General features: G+C 31.8%; 1 protein-coding gene across 1 annotated transcript in view; it reads left to right on the forward strand.

Annotated features, from left to right (window-relative positions):
* The window catches only part of LOC115874816 (paramyosin, long form-like), a 55887-nt gene that overhangs the window by 9218 nt on the left and 29636 nt on the right, over nt 1-17033 (forward strand). The window contains exons 3-4 of the mRNA XM_030890115.1: nt 8688-8774; nt 8843-9009. Of these exons, the coding sequence (XP_030745975.1) occupies nt 8688-8774; nt 8843-9009 (254 nt within the window). The remainder of the gene's footprint in view (nt 1-8687; nt 8775-8842; nt 9010-17033) is intronic.

The raw sequence follows: 17033 nt of genomic DNA on the forward strand, positions 1-17033 counted from the left end.
ATAATGGAAAAATTTCCATCATCATCATAACTCTAGTCAGTCAATGTCATATTTTTACTGGCTATGGAGCTATCTTTCAGCATTTCTTTGTAGTATTTTTGTTGCTTCGTGTTAGTATTTTTTCAATATGCTAGTTTTTATAATTATCCTTCTCCTTTCGCTTTTTTTCAAATGATATATTTTGTTATTTGCTCGTTTTTTCATATAGTATTTGTTCACTATCTATTAAATTTTACCTTTTGTATACATGTACTTTATTGTTTGTATCATCGCTTAATATCTCATTTTCATCAATCTCACTATCATATTTGAAGAGAGTGTCTTCTGTCATATGTTCTATAAATGATCTAAAATCACTACCTGTTATATATTGGCAGTAAAATAAAAGAAAGGAAATCACCTCAAAACAACATAATTTTTTAGGTCATGATTCACGTATAACCTAGAAACACAATAATTATCATAAACGGTAAAATTCGCGTTCATAGGTTATCCGTGAATCTCAATTCAAGTTTTAGCCAAAATCAGCATCTTCTTTTCCTAAGTATTTTTTTTTACCTACAGTGCAAATCAATTTCTATTTTATACATACTTTAAAAGAGAACTGTTTTTACAGTATTTGGGCTACCACTGCATTGTTTTCTTTTATGTTATTTCTTCAATTGGTCAGTTGTGCAGGTCCTTGATAGGATAAGAGAATAGTCCCTCCGGCTCTAGTATTGATTTCCTAAATAGAAGATTTTGCTTGCGATCCGCTCATCATTAGCAGTTCCTTTGTAGTTTTAGAATTATGATCTTGTATGAAGACGTTACGTGTGTCCAATTCTGTTTTTCCAGTGGATGATCTGCTTCTTCTTGATGCAGTACTCCTTGAATATTTGTACGGTGGTGTTTTTAATTGTCCCACTATTTTGCTAGGTTATGAAATTTTAGCTAAATTTAGTGATTCTTTTTAATATATTTTTTCTTTAAAAGTATTTTACAAACATTTTTGCAGCTATAAGAGAATAATATAACGCAAGACTCTTGTTCTAAGAGAATAATATAACGCAAGACCCTTGTTATCCCATTGTGTTTAAAATGCAATTTTATAACTAATGTAGGTACTTATGAATTATTAGATTAGACGATATTTTTTGAGTTTACTATTAGTCTATTCAACTTCGACCTTACAGATTAATTGTGGTACCTCTTCTTATCTCTAAATTTCATTTGCTGTCGTGTTATTTTCAAAAAGTGCAATAACTTAGAGACTGAGCCTTCCATATAGTTCTTTATCAATGCTTTATCACTTCCAATTACAAAAAACCGCACATTTATCAGCTATCGCACTAAAATGGAACTATTTCAAAAGATTATGTGTACTATGTCTAGAATAATTACTCTATTCCTGTACTATCTTTATTTTTCTAGTTAGTGTAAATTTGCAATTTTGTTTTTTGTTGATCTATCTGTTTTTTTTTCCGGTTAAGTTATTCACTTTATGTTTCAAATGTCATGTATTATTTTAAAACTAAATCATTGTCTACCACATTCAAAGGAATGTGTTATTATTATTATATTAATTATGCATACGCTTAAACTCTAAAATACAGATATGGTATCGTGAGAAATTTTGATTAAGGATTTAGCTTCAAATTTTCTTTAAACTTTTAAGAATGTTTAGAAATTTATTTAAAAATGTTCAGATAATGTTCTAATTTTCGCGAATATACATATAGGGTAAATCTTCAGTAAGTGCAAATATTTTAGGGGTAGTATATTTTGACCCCAGAAACACGATTATTAGGTTTTTTCGTAAAAAAAATTGAAAATTTATTATTATTATATTTGCACTTATTTAAGACTCACCCTAAATATAAGTTGTCACTATTTACTCAGCAACACTCCGTGTTAAATAGATTTTGGAAGGCGAAAATTTAGTAATCCATTTTATTAGGAGGTTACTTTCATTTACTACAAAAGTCACTTTTAGGATAATTTGACACAGTCTTAATATTTGAACTTACACTGTTGGTTAGAATCAATTGATTTATTTTTATCACAGTTTTTAAATCCCCCTTCTACTGCTTTAATAATATTTCTAAGTTGCTTTAGTTGTATCAGTTATCTGCTAAACTGAGCTCTATTAGCAGATAACTGAGAAATAGAGAATACAAATAACGTTTTTGATTCTCATGATTGATTTTGATGATACTAATATGCTTAGCAAATTGTAATTTTGGAGTAGGTATTAAAAAGTTCTTTGGCACACTATAGTAAATTATAATATTCTTAATATAAATTATTACATTTTATAATAAGTTTAATTTATTGTCTTATCTATACAGGGTGGGATTTTTAGAGACTCGGTTAAATAGGGAAAGAATTGCCGTTTTGTTACCTCAAATATAGAATGCGCCTTTCTGATTTTTGAAAAAGTTTTTTGTTTCGACAAAAACAAATTTCGGCTATTTCAATAATGCTCTTTAATTCCATTATAATCTATTTTAGGCAAAAATCTTTCAGATAGATGTTGTATATAATCACATGCTTAATAAGATTGTGTTTTCTGTTTTTTTAGAATCTGTAATTTTTGACATATGACATAAACATATTCTTTAAATGGAAATCATAGTTGGCCATGATTTCATAAAAAGCACCATTTTAGTCTTTCCGGTGATATAAGCTATAATATATTTTTTTCGAAAAATTATTGAGTTATAGCAATTCAAATCTTTTGTATTGAATAACCTCCTGAAATTTCCAGAATTCATGCTCTTACTCTATTCGAATTACGAATCCTAATTCACAACTGTGTTTGCTTTTATTTAATACGATGCGATGAAGATATGTTTAACTTACAGTGTTATAACCTAGGCTTTATTACTTCTGGTCGAGCTAGAAAATGAACAAAACCCCAGCTGAAAGGCTCCAAAAATATGATTTCCAACGATGCTTTTCACACCTACTGAAATACTTATTCGCCTCTCATTCCGCTGTAACCTAAATAAACGGATATATTTTCGGATACGGGTTAAAAAAGCGAAATATTTCATTTCGGATGATTGGGTCGATCCAAAATTATTCCTTTGAGCCACTTGGAACTGTCCAAGTGATGATTTGTAAAATACAAAATGTAAACAGGCAATAATTGGAAATAAGTGAACTTATAATTATAGAATAATAAATTGATTTTCTATTTTGGGGAAGTAAGGATCAAAACAAATATTTACTCTTCTGACTCAATATTTTACTTAGTAAATTTGAAAAAGGCAAGTGTTAAGTGGTATGAGTTGAAGCTTAAAAATGACCTCGCACCGTTTCCTGCATAACAGTAACTTCATGTTCCAACATTCCTTACGGTCCAGTCAAATTAGAAAAATTTGTTGAAAGAAGAGTTTTGACAAAGACTGTTATACGCTCTAAAAGTCTCGTCTCACATCATATGGGGTCCGTCTATGTGGCAGCCCCATAAACAATTTTTATCTAATTTGACTGGGGTATTGGACATCGAACTACTATGTTATTTCTGGAATCAAAAGAACTTAACTAAACACAATTTACCCCTGTACAAAAGTGCTTCGGTTGACCGTGAGTGCATCAAAGTTTAAAAAAGTAATCGCATTTTATACGATATTTTAAGAATTGGTACCTTGTTCGATTTGAATAAGATTGCGGATGGTTATGTTTTGCTAGGGGTTTAAAAATTTGACTTTACGTAAAAACTACCCTCACTGCTACATATTTTTTATAGAAAAGTTTTGCAAGTTCAATGGCGACTGATTTTTTTGGCGTAAATCCGTCCTTCTGTACGCAGATACCATTGTAAAAAACGTCACTTAGCATTGTTTATTGAGAAAACAAAATGTTTTCCGCATATGACCTCCAAAAATGATTTCTTGTCACATCCAGCGTTAAAATCTCATCATCATCATCATCATCACGCAGCACCCTTTCACGTCCATAGTTGAACATAGGCCTCCTCCAAACGTCTCCAGTTCTCGCGGTTTTTAGCTGTTGCAATCCAGTTAGTTGTTATTCGTTTCAGGTCGTCGGTCCATCGGGTGGGAGGTCTGCCTTGGCTACGCTTGTCGGCTCTTGTCTACATTCAATGGTCTCCACTCTAGTCTTTTTTTCCATCTCCCGTCTGCCATTCTAGCAATGTGTCCAGCCCATCTCCACTTTTGTTTTGTGATTCGCTGGATAATGTCATCCACTCCCGTACGTCGGCGTATCTCTTCATTTCTTACTCGATCTCTCAAAGTCAGGCCAATCATAGATCTCTCCATCCGCCTCTGTGTCACTTTCAATTTTTCTGCGGTTGCTTTAATGGTTAAATGCCTTTCTTTTCAGGTGTATTGGGATATTTGCTCTAAAGATGTCCCTCATTTTTCCGTAAGCCGCCCATCCCAAGGTAATTCGTCTAGCCAGTTCACAGGTTTGGTTATCTCTGCTTATTTTGATCTCATGGCCCAAGTATACATATTAGTAGTTAAAATCTAGTGGGCGATAATAAACTAGTTGGCGAAAATTTGAAATCTTTGTATGAAATATTATGTCAATGTCACAAATAATAATGTTTGTCAATGAGCTCCACAAATTTTACATTAATTAAAGTTTGAGTTTATTTTTGATTATAGCCCTCTAACGCACAAAGAAAGCGCTTTTAGGCCAGGGCAGTTAGGTAAAATAATGGCCGTTAGGAGAAGTTTTTGCAATCAAGCTAATTTTTTCACAGATGATAGTACCCATCAATAGTACTCTGTAAAAAAAAGTTACACCTACTAGGAAGCTTGCTTTTTCCGCCATGTTTAATTAAAGATGGCCGACACAATATTTTTTTAAATACTGTAACTTTCTTATTTTTTAACCGATTTACCTCAAACAAACTCCATATTAAGGAGGAAGCTAAGACTATTTTTATAAAAAAGTTTGTCAAAAAGTCGTATACAGGGCGAGAAAAATAAATAAAAACCGATTTTTTTTATTTTCGGGAATTTTTTAAAATACATGATAATGCAAAAAAAGATAAAAATGCTATTAATATTCATATTTTAACGCACTTTACACGTTTCAGGTGAAAAAAGTACAAAAAATTGAAAAATTCGAAAATCGATTTTTTTTAAAGGGGTGTACCTACTCAGGAAATCGACAATTGAAAACTTTTATTCGAAATATCTCAAAGCTATTCGTTTTAGATGGGTTCATTCACAGTTTGAATGGGACAATTGTAGGGCTCCACAAGCTCTATCCACACAGGGGTCAACCATCATTTTACAATTTATCATTTTCGAGATTTTTAGGATTTTTAGATTTTGCAAATTTTTGACTTTGGATCGATTTCTACAACACTCTGTACAATATTAAAAAGTAAAAAAAATCGCGTTAATGAGCACCACCTATGCTCTATCTAACAATGTATAACTAATTACAGACAAATGAAGGATATGGGAGATATTTAAAAAAAAAGGGCTAAAAAGGAAAATTTCCAAAAAGATTTGAAGCCAAAATTGAACTTTGAGAACACAAGGTTTGGGATCTAATTTTGATTTGGCAAATCTTCCTCCCACAGAAGACTCCAGTAATCAACACGTTTTTAGAGTATATTTACAGGTACAAGGAGAGGAAACAAGTTAGATCCACATAAGTGGGGGTGGTTTGCCAGTGGCAATGAGCTTTTCCCAGTGACTTACACCAAACCTCCAGGGCCCGAAAACCTATAATGGCAACTTCTTTTTGCAAATGCAAAGATCTTTGCACAGCAAACTGTGTTTGTGCTTCTTATAATCGGAAATGCAGCATTTTGTGTAAAGAATGCAATCAAGCCTGTCTAAAGCACCCAGAGTCGATTATGAAGAAGTGGAAATAGATGATGGTGACGTGTAAATACAAATGTGAAAAAGTTATTATTATGTGTTTGTAGTTCAAAGCTATTAAAAGTTGAATTTATACTTTTCTGTTGGAATAACAAGAGTTTATTATTATCTATTATTAAGAATAACAATTTTTTCTTTTCTTTTTAATTTATTTTTAATGTTTTTTTTAATTCATGTGTTTAACCTAAAACCAAAAGCAACTGTGTTTATTTTATGTCAATCAAGCAAAAAATAAAGTATTTTTATATCCTGCATAAAGTTTTATTTTTGTTTGTATCCTTAAGGATACACTATACTCTATATCTCCCGCACTACTCAACCTATCATAAACTCAAGGACTGTTTCAAAATCAGAACAAAAGAGCGCATATTCATTAACCTTTTTTGCTACGGAGTACAGTTCAAAAAAAAATTGAAGAAAAGCAAGTCGATTTCTTTTATTATTTTCCCTTTTTTTATTTTTGACAGAAAAACAACCTGTCAAAATAGTTTTGTATTCTTATTTCATTCTTTAGCCCAAAATAAAGGTAATGATTTTTACTTGACGAAAATCGGTTAATAAATAAGAAAGTTACGATTTTTTAAAGAATAGGATCAGACACCATTTTTAATTCAACATGGCGGAGGAAGCAAGCGCTCTAGGAGGTGTAACTTTTTTTACAGAGTACTGTTAATGAGTACTATCATCTGTGAAAAAATCAGCTTGATTGCAAAAACTTCCCTTATTTTTGTTAACTGCCCTGGCGTATTTTGTATAGAGGTTGTGAATATGTCCAATTAACTTATTTTGATTACAAAAATACATATTAGTTCTATGTCCGCGGAATATTGGAACACCCTGTATAACCAAGTAAAAGAATTTTATTTGTATTCTACATTGCTATAATTCCATCCTGGTTCTCAGTTTAAAATGTCTTACACATAAAATTTATCAATTAACAGTGAGATTTTTTTTTATATCTGATTAATTAAATAATAAAATATGCAGGATTTAGGAAAATATACATATTTCAAGAGTTATCAGAAATTAAAACTTTGTTGTAACTGCTTAAACCTTCGATAATCAAAAAATTTCTCTTTCAATAAATAGTTACCGTAGATGGAGCTGAGAAGGCTTAGGTAGGGTATATATAATAAATAAACAAAATACGAGTAGCGGAAAAAGGGGCCAAAAAACCCTACATATGGCGTAGAGCGTCGCCATAGTAACACTCTCGCCATAGTAGTACGTTTTGTACTCAAATGCTATTCTCTGCTTTTCGTTGGTCGGATCGAGGGTTACAGCAAAGTCGGCCTGACGATGGAGAAAAATCTCCGAAACCGGTCGTCGAATGGCTGTTTCCTTCGGTCTGATGAACTTAATGCAGAGAATAAGCATATATGTAGGGTTTTTTGACCCCTTTTTCCGCTACTCGTATTTTGTTTATTTATTTTATATACCCTATCTAAGCCTTCTTAGCTCCAACTACGATAACGTGGATGAAACAAGCATGTTTGTCCAGTAGGCCGCTGGTTTTAATGTTGGCGGTACGATCTGTGATTGTCACAGCTACCGCTAGATGGCGTAGAGCGTCTAGCACTCTCGCCATAGTAGTACGTTTTGTACTGAAATGCTATTCTCTGCTTTTCGTTGGTCGGATCGAGGGTTACAGCAAAGTTGGCCTGACGATGGAGAAAAATCTCTGAAACCGGTGGTCGAATGGCTGTTCCCTTCGGTCTGATGAACTTAATGCAGAGAATAAGCATATATGTAGGGTTTTTTGGCCTCTTTTTCCGCTACTCGTATTTTGTTTATTTATACTTTTTCTTCTCTACAAGTTGACGTTATTATATTTTCAATATCACGTTTCTTTACCGAGATACCAATTTTTTATTTCATTTTTTAAAAGATTGTGACCTCGCAAATTCAATGATTCAGCACATTTGACCAGAAAATGTATAATAATGATTATTCCTATAAGAGTGCCGGCCTACCAAGGCATTGAAGGCAATGAAAAACAAACGATCTAGCTAGAAAAATAGCGAACACTCCACTAACTGGATCTGAACCTGCGATACCTTAGAACTTACGATAAAGAAAAATCATTTCTTGGATTAAGTAAGGACACTCTTCAGGTTGTCACGAGGTTTTTAGTAGGTAGGGAAACACCAGACCATCTTATTACTGAGTGCGCCGAGACGACGACCATTAGTACCATAAAGTGTTGTACGCCTAATATTGGAGATGGAGAACTAACCTATAAAACCGTTTCAGATATTGGCTTTTGCCAAAACGATAATATGATGAGTTGTAACTCCTTATAACTCGCGATTTAACATCTCTCATTCTTCATTCCACATCCCCATAAGAGACAATGTGTTGAAAAGAGATATGGGAAAAAGCATTTTTGAATTAGTGTATATGGAAGGTCATGAAGTTTAAAAACAAAAATTTTAGATTTTAGATCTGTATTTAAAAAAAATAAAGTTGATACTAGATGTCAAGAAACAAGTTAGATTGAAAATCCAATAAATCAATTTGTAGACCAGGGAAAGCAGCAATGGGAATGTGAAATCTGTATTATCATATTATCTTTTCAAATAGAGACAAAAAAAATTAAAACATAATCGTAAAGATTCAGTTTTTCCCAGATAGATTCGGAAGTAAACGGGTTTTTTTCACATTTCGAATATAATTTAATCATTTATATACCTCTTTTGGTTAACGAGATCTGTGCCTGCTTATATGGGACACCGTGTATTAATTCTACTAATTTTAAAATAACTATACTGAAGAAAACACCTTACTATTCAAGATAAACTAAATATTTTTTATATTTTGTTCTTATAGATAGAGAGAGAAAAGGCTGATCTCAGCGTTCAAGTTATTCAATTGTCAGAACGTTTGGAAGAAGCCGAAGGTGGCGCTGAAACTCAGGTAAGTTCAAAACAGAAACCGATTATATCAGTTAAAAAAATCAACTTATGTTTTTCTGCATTCCCTAGTTCGAAATCAACAAAAAACGCGACACTGAACTACTGAAACTGCGTAAACTTCTCGAAGATGTCCACATCGAATCCGAAGAGACTGCTGCCATTCTCAAAAAGAAACATCAAGAAATCGTTGTCGATTTCCAAGATCAAATCGACACTCTTGCCAAGGCCAAATCCAGGTGAGCCCCTTTAAGGTTTTAACCCTTAAACACCCCTGCTATTAATATCAGCGTGAAGAGTGTTATAATTAATTATAATATATAATAATAGCTTCCGTATATAGAGTTTAACGCCTTGAGAGTAGCAAGGTACAGCTTGCCATACTAGAGCCGTTCGGTATACAAGGAAGATAATGTGGCCTAGCACTACGCTTCAACCGCCTATTATTACTTCAGGATTGTGACTCCCAAGTACTCATTAAGGCTGAGTCGACCTAGGTATTTTTATTTTAATAAAAATAGTCGGCTGATGAAATGCCGGGTGTTGTATACTAGTTGGTTTAATGAGATACATAGTTTCAATCATTTTTAAATTGGAATTATTAACTAATAAATAAAAAACGAATATGTGGTAATAGTAAAGAATAAAAATGCTAAATAGGAAATAGTACAGTAAAAAAAGTCAACAAAGCAGTAAAGTAAATAAATATTTAACCGTTTGCCCCTTAATTAAAAAAAGTAAATAACTAAATCATAAAAAACTAGAATAAAATAAATAATAACACATATCAGGTGATGGCAAAAGAGATCAGTGAAATGTTATGTCAATAACTGATTCCCATCAATGCACATCACAGATGAACTTACTGATTGACTTACAGATGTGGCACTTATTTCAACTTGCTGATAAACGCCGACGTGGCCTCGAACCTTTAATAGGGTTATGGCGTTGCCAGACTTTTTTGTTTTTCTCATATGCATTGTTGCCGTTGTTGTAGCGATCAATAGTAGAGATTCACCTTACGCATACGCTTTGTATTTGATCCCTTTAAAGGTTGACTCTCACTATACCTTCCGTTTCCATTCCAAATCCATTCCATATCCGTCCCGTATTTTTATTGTATTGACGCTATATGTAAGCTTCCATTCCAAAGACATTATAAAGATAGACCGAACATCTCATTCATAAATACTCGTTGGTAGTGTATCAAACATTCCAATGTGTCAAACAAGGACAGAAGAGACAGAGAAGTCTAAAATTTCCGACCCCGGCAACTAGGCGCATTTGGATTGTTCTAATGGCCAGTGGCGTATCGTTTTTTGGAACGAATTTAATTAGTAAAGTAAAAGTAAAGTAATTAGTAAAATTTTTACTCCATGCTAATATACTACATTAACACTTTTCGTTAGATGAGTTTTGTTATAAGGTCTAATATAATAATATAATTAATATCCCACATATACTTATGTTGAAACGTTAGTAGATAGTTTTCGAAAATCGCTCCAAACGTCGATATTCAATTTAAACTTTCAGTTACTTCTATATAAACACTCAGTTACTTTTGAATACTTACTGGGTGACTCAGGCTTCCGAAACAGTTCTATATTAGGTTTGTGGTTAGTGACTTTTCTTTCAATTTTTTTTAGAATATGGAGGCAATGGTAAAGCACGTTTTAGACATTTTTGTAATCATAGGTGGCCGGAACATATTTTCAAACTAAAGTTGTAGATTTGCCATTAAATTTCCATTCCAGAAATACCTAGGGTTGCCACCTATCCTTTTTGAAAAGGACAGTCCTTTTTGGAATAACTTGTCCTTTTGACTTTTTTGACTTAAAAGTCATTTTATTTACGTATTTTCCCTGAGAGAAGAAGATAACTTAGAACTTCCCGTTTAATCTCTGAGAAAATTACCTACAGCAAACAGAAATATTCTTTTCGTCCAAATTTAATTAGAGGTGTTATAAAACTTATAAGTAAATTTTTCTTGTTTAGAATAGGCAACATTATTCGAATATGATTAGAATTTCCCGTTTAATCTCAAATGATAGTTTAGGTTTTAGTTTTACCTTTTTTGATCTTAAAAAGAACTTTTCAAAATTAGTAGTTAGTAACGATTTAGTTAGTTCGCAATCGATAGCTTCCTGTGAAGTACTGTGTAATAGTTGTTTAATCTTGTATTATTATCAACTTCCTATATCTAAAATCAATATTTATTTTAATCCTTTTAGTCTCTCAATAGAGGGCATTTATCATTAAAAGTATCAAATCTGTGTGCTACAGTATGGGATTTCTGTCGCATAATAATGGATATTACGTTTATTTACAAATCCATTACTTAGGTAGCTTAATCAGACAATCAAATTTTAGTTAAACGTCCCAATCTTCATGAACTGTATTAAGCATATGTATTGAATCACCCTGTATGTTGACAAAAATATTTTGAAAATGTGCGTTACAATGGCCCCGATCTTATGTAAAGATTGAAATAAAAATCACAAACCAAAAACGTAATAGGTAAAAAGCTTTTTTTTGGAGGCCTGGGTCACTCTGTATATAGGTATGTATAAAACTAGTAGCCTAAAAAATAAAGGTAAACACACCGTACAAATAACTCTAGGAAGAGGTATTTGTATTGTACGGTGGTAAAAACTTGTCTAAACAAGACCGAAGGGGCAGATACAAGATATAATTAAGCAATAAAATGTAAAAAAGGTCGGGTAAACACCTTTGTTTATTTGTTGAGCAAAATTCCTTTAGAATATCGTATATAATGACCAAAATATGACGCAATTTAAAAAAAGTCATCAAATTGTCACTTTCTGGTATATAATAAAGTTTCAAATGCAACGTTTACATTCAAATTTGTTATGATCTACAACAGTTGGGTAGTAATTGAGACGAATTATAATTCAATTACCGGCTACTACGTTCTTGTTTTAATAGATCAAAATTCAACAAATATAATTAGAAATTATTTTAATTTTGAGAGGCTCCCTTGTAGGACGCCTATGTACGATTACGGCGGAAACAATACCTACCTGTGAAAAGACAAATTCGGGTAATTTGAGCTTATTCTTCTACACATTTGACACTGTCCTACCATATGGAAAATTAGCAGATTCAAAAGTACGTTAAACAAAAACAAAAACTACTGAAAACCACTGAAAAGTTCACTTCGGCCTTGATTCCGACTTCAAACACACCGTAAGCTAAACGTAGTACGCTATAACGGACCAAGGGCCGTCGCGAGGGGTAGTGGGACGGACGGCTCATTTCATTCTGGAAGGCAAGCAGCGACGTTGCCAATAGTTCTAGACGTTTCAGCACATTAAACAGTAAACATGTCCTTTAATAGTAACGCATAGATCCTCTGGTTAATAACATATTATTACGCATGCTTCTTTAAAGATAAACTATTAATTTAATTAAGAAATTGAGATTTATTGATATCCGGTGAAGGTTTTAAAGTCACCTTTTCTGCAAATCAAACTAAGTAGATAGGCGCAAATTTGAGATGTGGCAATGTCGCCTTCTCTATCTCAATTGGTTTTTACAGTACGTAGTCAACCTCCGGTTGTTTGATCGGGTTAAAATGCACAATGTGATATCTGTTCTTACTAAATCTATGTTCCATTCCGTATCAGTTCCATACTTTTTATTTTACAATTTATATCATTACGAAAGTTTTATTTTAAAAATTTGATTCCTTTGAAAAAAGTAATAAATTTGATTAAGAGGTGAAAGAATAAATAAATATCAGCAAAATATTAATAGAGCTGGTAGAAATGTTCTACTTGTGAAAAATAATTATGCTACGGCAATTTGACTTAGGTGTTTCAATAGTGTATCTGATATTTTTGTTATTAAATATATAACTATTATAACTTACATATTTTTGTTAGATATATATTTTTTTAACAAAATTGATAACTAATAACATTAATTGACAGCGCAAAACAAGACCAACATATTTTTGAGTTTATCCTACATTATATTTTTACACGTTTTAAATATAATTAGAACGGCACGATGAACCGGAAATTACGTCACCCATATTAATCTCCAATCGCGTTCCACCTAAATTTATGCATATGCTCCTTTCTAATCGTTTTATTCAATATGCGATTTTTCTCACATTATTTGGAAAATTTCATTGCCTAAGCCGGCCTAAGCCTCAAATATCTGTTATTTTTACCACATCTTTTTGTAGTACAATCGAAACCAGAATTAACAGATTAAATCCTTGACAAAAATTAATTGAGAAAAAGTATTTTAATCCGGAGCTTTCCACAAAAATTCCGAATATTTTTACGAAATACTCGTTTTTGTTCGACACCGGTCGTATAGAGTTATAAATAGCACTCGCCCGCCTTATTAGTCCTGCATAACGAAGTTTTCTAGCCTCAGTATTTTATTACGATTGTGATATTAATAATGTTCATTTCTTAAACAATGGCACATTTTTGTCTATAATAAACAGCATTAAATCTAAAACCATATATTTTCATATTGACTAAAATGCCATATACAATATTATACCATATCTTCCAGAAATCTTGTTAGGAGCTTATTTTCATTTCTGGGAAATAGGTATTTTTGAAGAGAAATCAACCACAACCAACCCTTTGTGTCACGTCAATCACCCACATCATCATAGACTAATGTCATGTAGCACATCATTTCCATATACGATAAAACGTCAGATTATTTAAACGCACACAATTATGTAGGTAATTAACTCACCTTGCCATAATCTGTATAATTCGAGTTTTTCTAAGAAACAATTTTTTGGCATATGTAAAAGTTAGGGTGTATTCCGTTGCTTACCTTGGTTATGGTTTTATGTTCCGTTTCTATCGGTTTCCTGAAAGTTTTTTTATTACGGAACACGGTTCCTGAAAAATTCGGTTATAACTGTCACCTAACTAACCAGCGCGAAAAGGCTGGTTTTCTGGTTTTGTTTGTCAATCAATGTCATTTATGTGACACAAATCAAGCAAATATTGGAAGTTCGAGTGAAATTCTTATTTAATTTCTAAAATTTGTGATAATATTTTGTACTTACATCCAAAAGCAATGGAGGTAGGCAGTAAGGGTGAATAAATTTCATTAACTAAATAGAATGACTTTTTAGGACCATTTAAACTTATTATGCAACCATTCGCGGGTGATCTGGCAAATGCTCCTATCTGTCATTTTTTTAAAAATTGAGATTATTTTAGCATAACGTTCTATGAGTCATTATGCACGTATTGACAAAAGGTAATATCTGAAAATAAAAAATTTACGGCACAATTCAAAGAAAAGAAAACCTCCTATCTGAAACCGGCTGTTATTCTGGTCACACAAACTCCTATCTACGTATTTTGATTAAACAGCAAAAGCTCCTATCTATGATCGGGTGATATTAAGAAGCAATTTCTCCTATCTTCATAACTTTGCGTTAAAAACCAGCGAGTCGTGACACGCTTCTTGTGCTTGTTGGATTTTTTAGTTATATTTTGAACTAAAATTAAGGTGATTTACTATATATTTACTATATATACTAAAAAACTATGAAAGCAAATTAGCCTATCTTACTTTTACCACAAGCAAAACGTCCTATCCTTTATAATCCTAAAATACAAATATAATCCTATGTGCCATTTTATCAAAAGCAAAAAATCCTATCTGATTTAATAAACAAGTTTGCAGTTTAATTGTTTCCAAATAAATAGTATTTAATAGAAAACATATATTATAATGTATTTTCAATAGCCCAGCCTTCTAAAGCTTGATTTTCATGCATCCGTTATCCGACGATACGATGGTACGATATTAATTTTATTGGTTGATTTTAAAGACTTCGATTGGTTAACCGTTTCTAACCAACCGAAGTCTTTAAATTCAACCAATAAAATTAATATCGTATCATCGTATCGTCGGACAACGGATGCATGAAAATCAAGCTTAAATCGTTCCGTTTTTGAAAATACCGTTTTTATTGCCTCCTGTAAAGTTATTGTTTCAGTGGATAGGAACATTTGCCAGATCACCCGCGCATAGTTTCTTAAAGTCGGAAACATTTAAAGAAAACATGAAAAACAAGAAAAGAAGTAATCGTGAATGTTTTGTAAGCTATAAAAATATAAATATTGATTAGATTTGTTTATTTATTATTGATCTGTTTTAATATTGGACCTGCAAATCTTCACTTGAACTGTCTAACGAGTTTTACAGTTTATTAATAAAGTAATTTTCAATATTAAACTCCATTGAAGGAGATTAAACTCCATTGAGAATGAAGATTAAACTCCATTGAGAATAAGAAAACGCAAACGAAGAAGAAGAAAAGGAAGAAGCAAACGTAAAGGCAGAGAATAGGTACAGCTGGTTCCAATAAAATTGAATACGATTTAAAACTTATTTTTATTATTTCGGGCAGTATATTTTATGATACCAGTCCCCCATTTCTCTACTCATGTCATGCTGACATTCTGAAAAATGTATTTGCCACTTTGTCAAAAACAAAATCGTTTTATTCAATGTCACAATAACCTTAACATGTCAAAATACTTGACACATAAATATACACTGCTCAAATATTCGAAAAAAATGTGTAAAGAGTCGTATTCATTTTTTTTGGAACCAGCTGTACATTAAAAATGCATAAAAGATAAATTTTATAATAGAGGTATTGAAATTTAGTAAATGTCAACATTTGACGTTTCCAGCATTTTACCAAACCGTTCCGTATCAAACCGATGTTTTTCAGGAACCGCTCTTTACCGTAGTTTACCGGTCTGGTTCGCCTGGTTTTGCAACGGAATGCAGCCTTAGAATGATATAAAAGTTGATATATGATATGTCATTTTATTCAGAGTGTCATTTTCTATCGAATAAAGTAAAAAAATACCCAGGGTGCCATTTAAAAATCAAAAGTTGTAGTCATTTATGGTGAAACAGGAAGTAACCGAAAACAATTGAATACGACAATCAATCCTAATTTATGTCATATACTAACATACCAAATCTCGTTTTTTTAACTGAAAAAATAAAAAAGTTATAAGGGTGAGCCACTTTTGAGAGGCACCCGGTATAGTTAATAAACTGCATAGTTACGTAAAATATAGTTCTAGAATTCGGCTATGACATTTATGAATTGTAATGAAATGATCTATCGGTGGTATTTTGACAAAATATACGTACTACGCCTGGCTGAAAATATCTGGTAAACAGGGGAAAATTATTTTTAGATGACAGAAATATACGGCCGGTGTTCTAAATATCTCGTTTTAGCCGACAAAATAGCCGGCTGGCTAATCTAAACTGTGAAGTAAAACATTATTTTGATATTTTAACCGAAGAAAAAAAAACAAACTAGGATTATTATTTATTATTCTATGACATAGAATTGTTAAACACAATTAATGTCAGTTTTAAGGCACGGTTATTATAATTTTTTGGTGAAAAAATAAATCACAAATAGTTTAAAAAAGTTTAGAGTAAAAAAATCTGCCCCCGCCGCGCGGATATTTTTACTCCCACTCAAGGGATCGATTTGGTGTCGAATCAAAATAATTCACCTAAATTTTTAGCTTTATGAAAAAAATAATATTATGATGATGATTCTTAAACGAAAAGCCGATTTTTAGCGGAGGAAAGAAAATTTAAATCTTCATTTTTTTTAACCTTTGTGAAATATGTCACTCACTAAAAATCGCCAGAAAATGTCTTTTATACTTCTATACACTCAGGAATTTTTTAGAATTTTTTGAAGTGGTGGAACAATATGAAAAAATTAATTTTTTTTTTCTAAAATCTTTTGTTTTAACTAACTCATATTTTTGTTTAGTTTAAAAAAGTGCGTTAGTAAATCTTTTTTCGTTAAAAATACATCCTTGCCAAAAATAAACAAAAGATTATTATAAAAAATGAGTCCGAGAAGATTTTAGAAACAAAAATGATTTCAGAAGAAAAATGTGTCTATGTTTTTTTAATTTTTTTCATATTGTTTCACACTTCAAAAAATTCCTCAATGTAAAGAAGTATAAAAGACATTTTCGAACGATTTTTAGTAGTGACATATTTCACAAAGGTGAAAAAATGAAGATTTTAATTTATTTTCCTCCGCTAAAAATCGGCTTTTCGTTTAAGAATCATGATCATATTATTTTTTCATGTGTTGGACTTCTAAGAATTAGAAAAAAATCATCATTAATTAATTTTGAATTTCACTATAAAAATAAAAATAAAATTGAAAAAACAGGGTTTTTGAAAA

Source organism: Sitophilus oryzae, unplaced genomic scaffold (assembly GCF_002938485.1).
Source record: "Sitophilus oryzae breed Bouriz unplaced genomic scaffold, Soryzae_2.0 scaffold_1297_pilon_pilon, whole genome shotgun sequence".
Classification (NCBI taxonomy): domain Eukaryota; kingdom Metazoa; phylum Arthropoda; class Insecta; order Coleoptera; family Curculionidae; genus Sitophilus; species Sitophilus oryzae.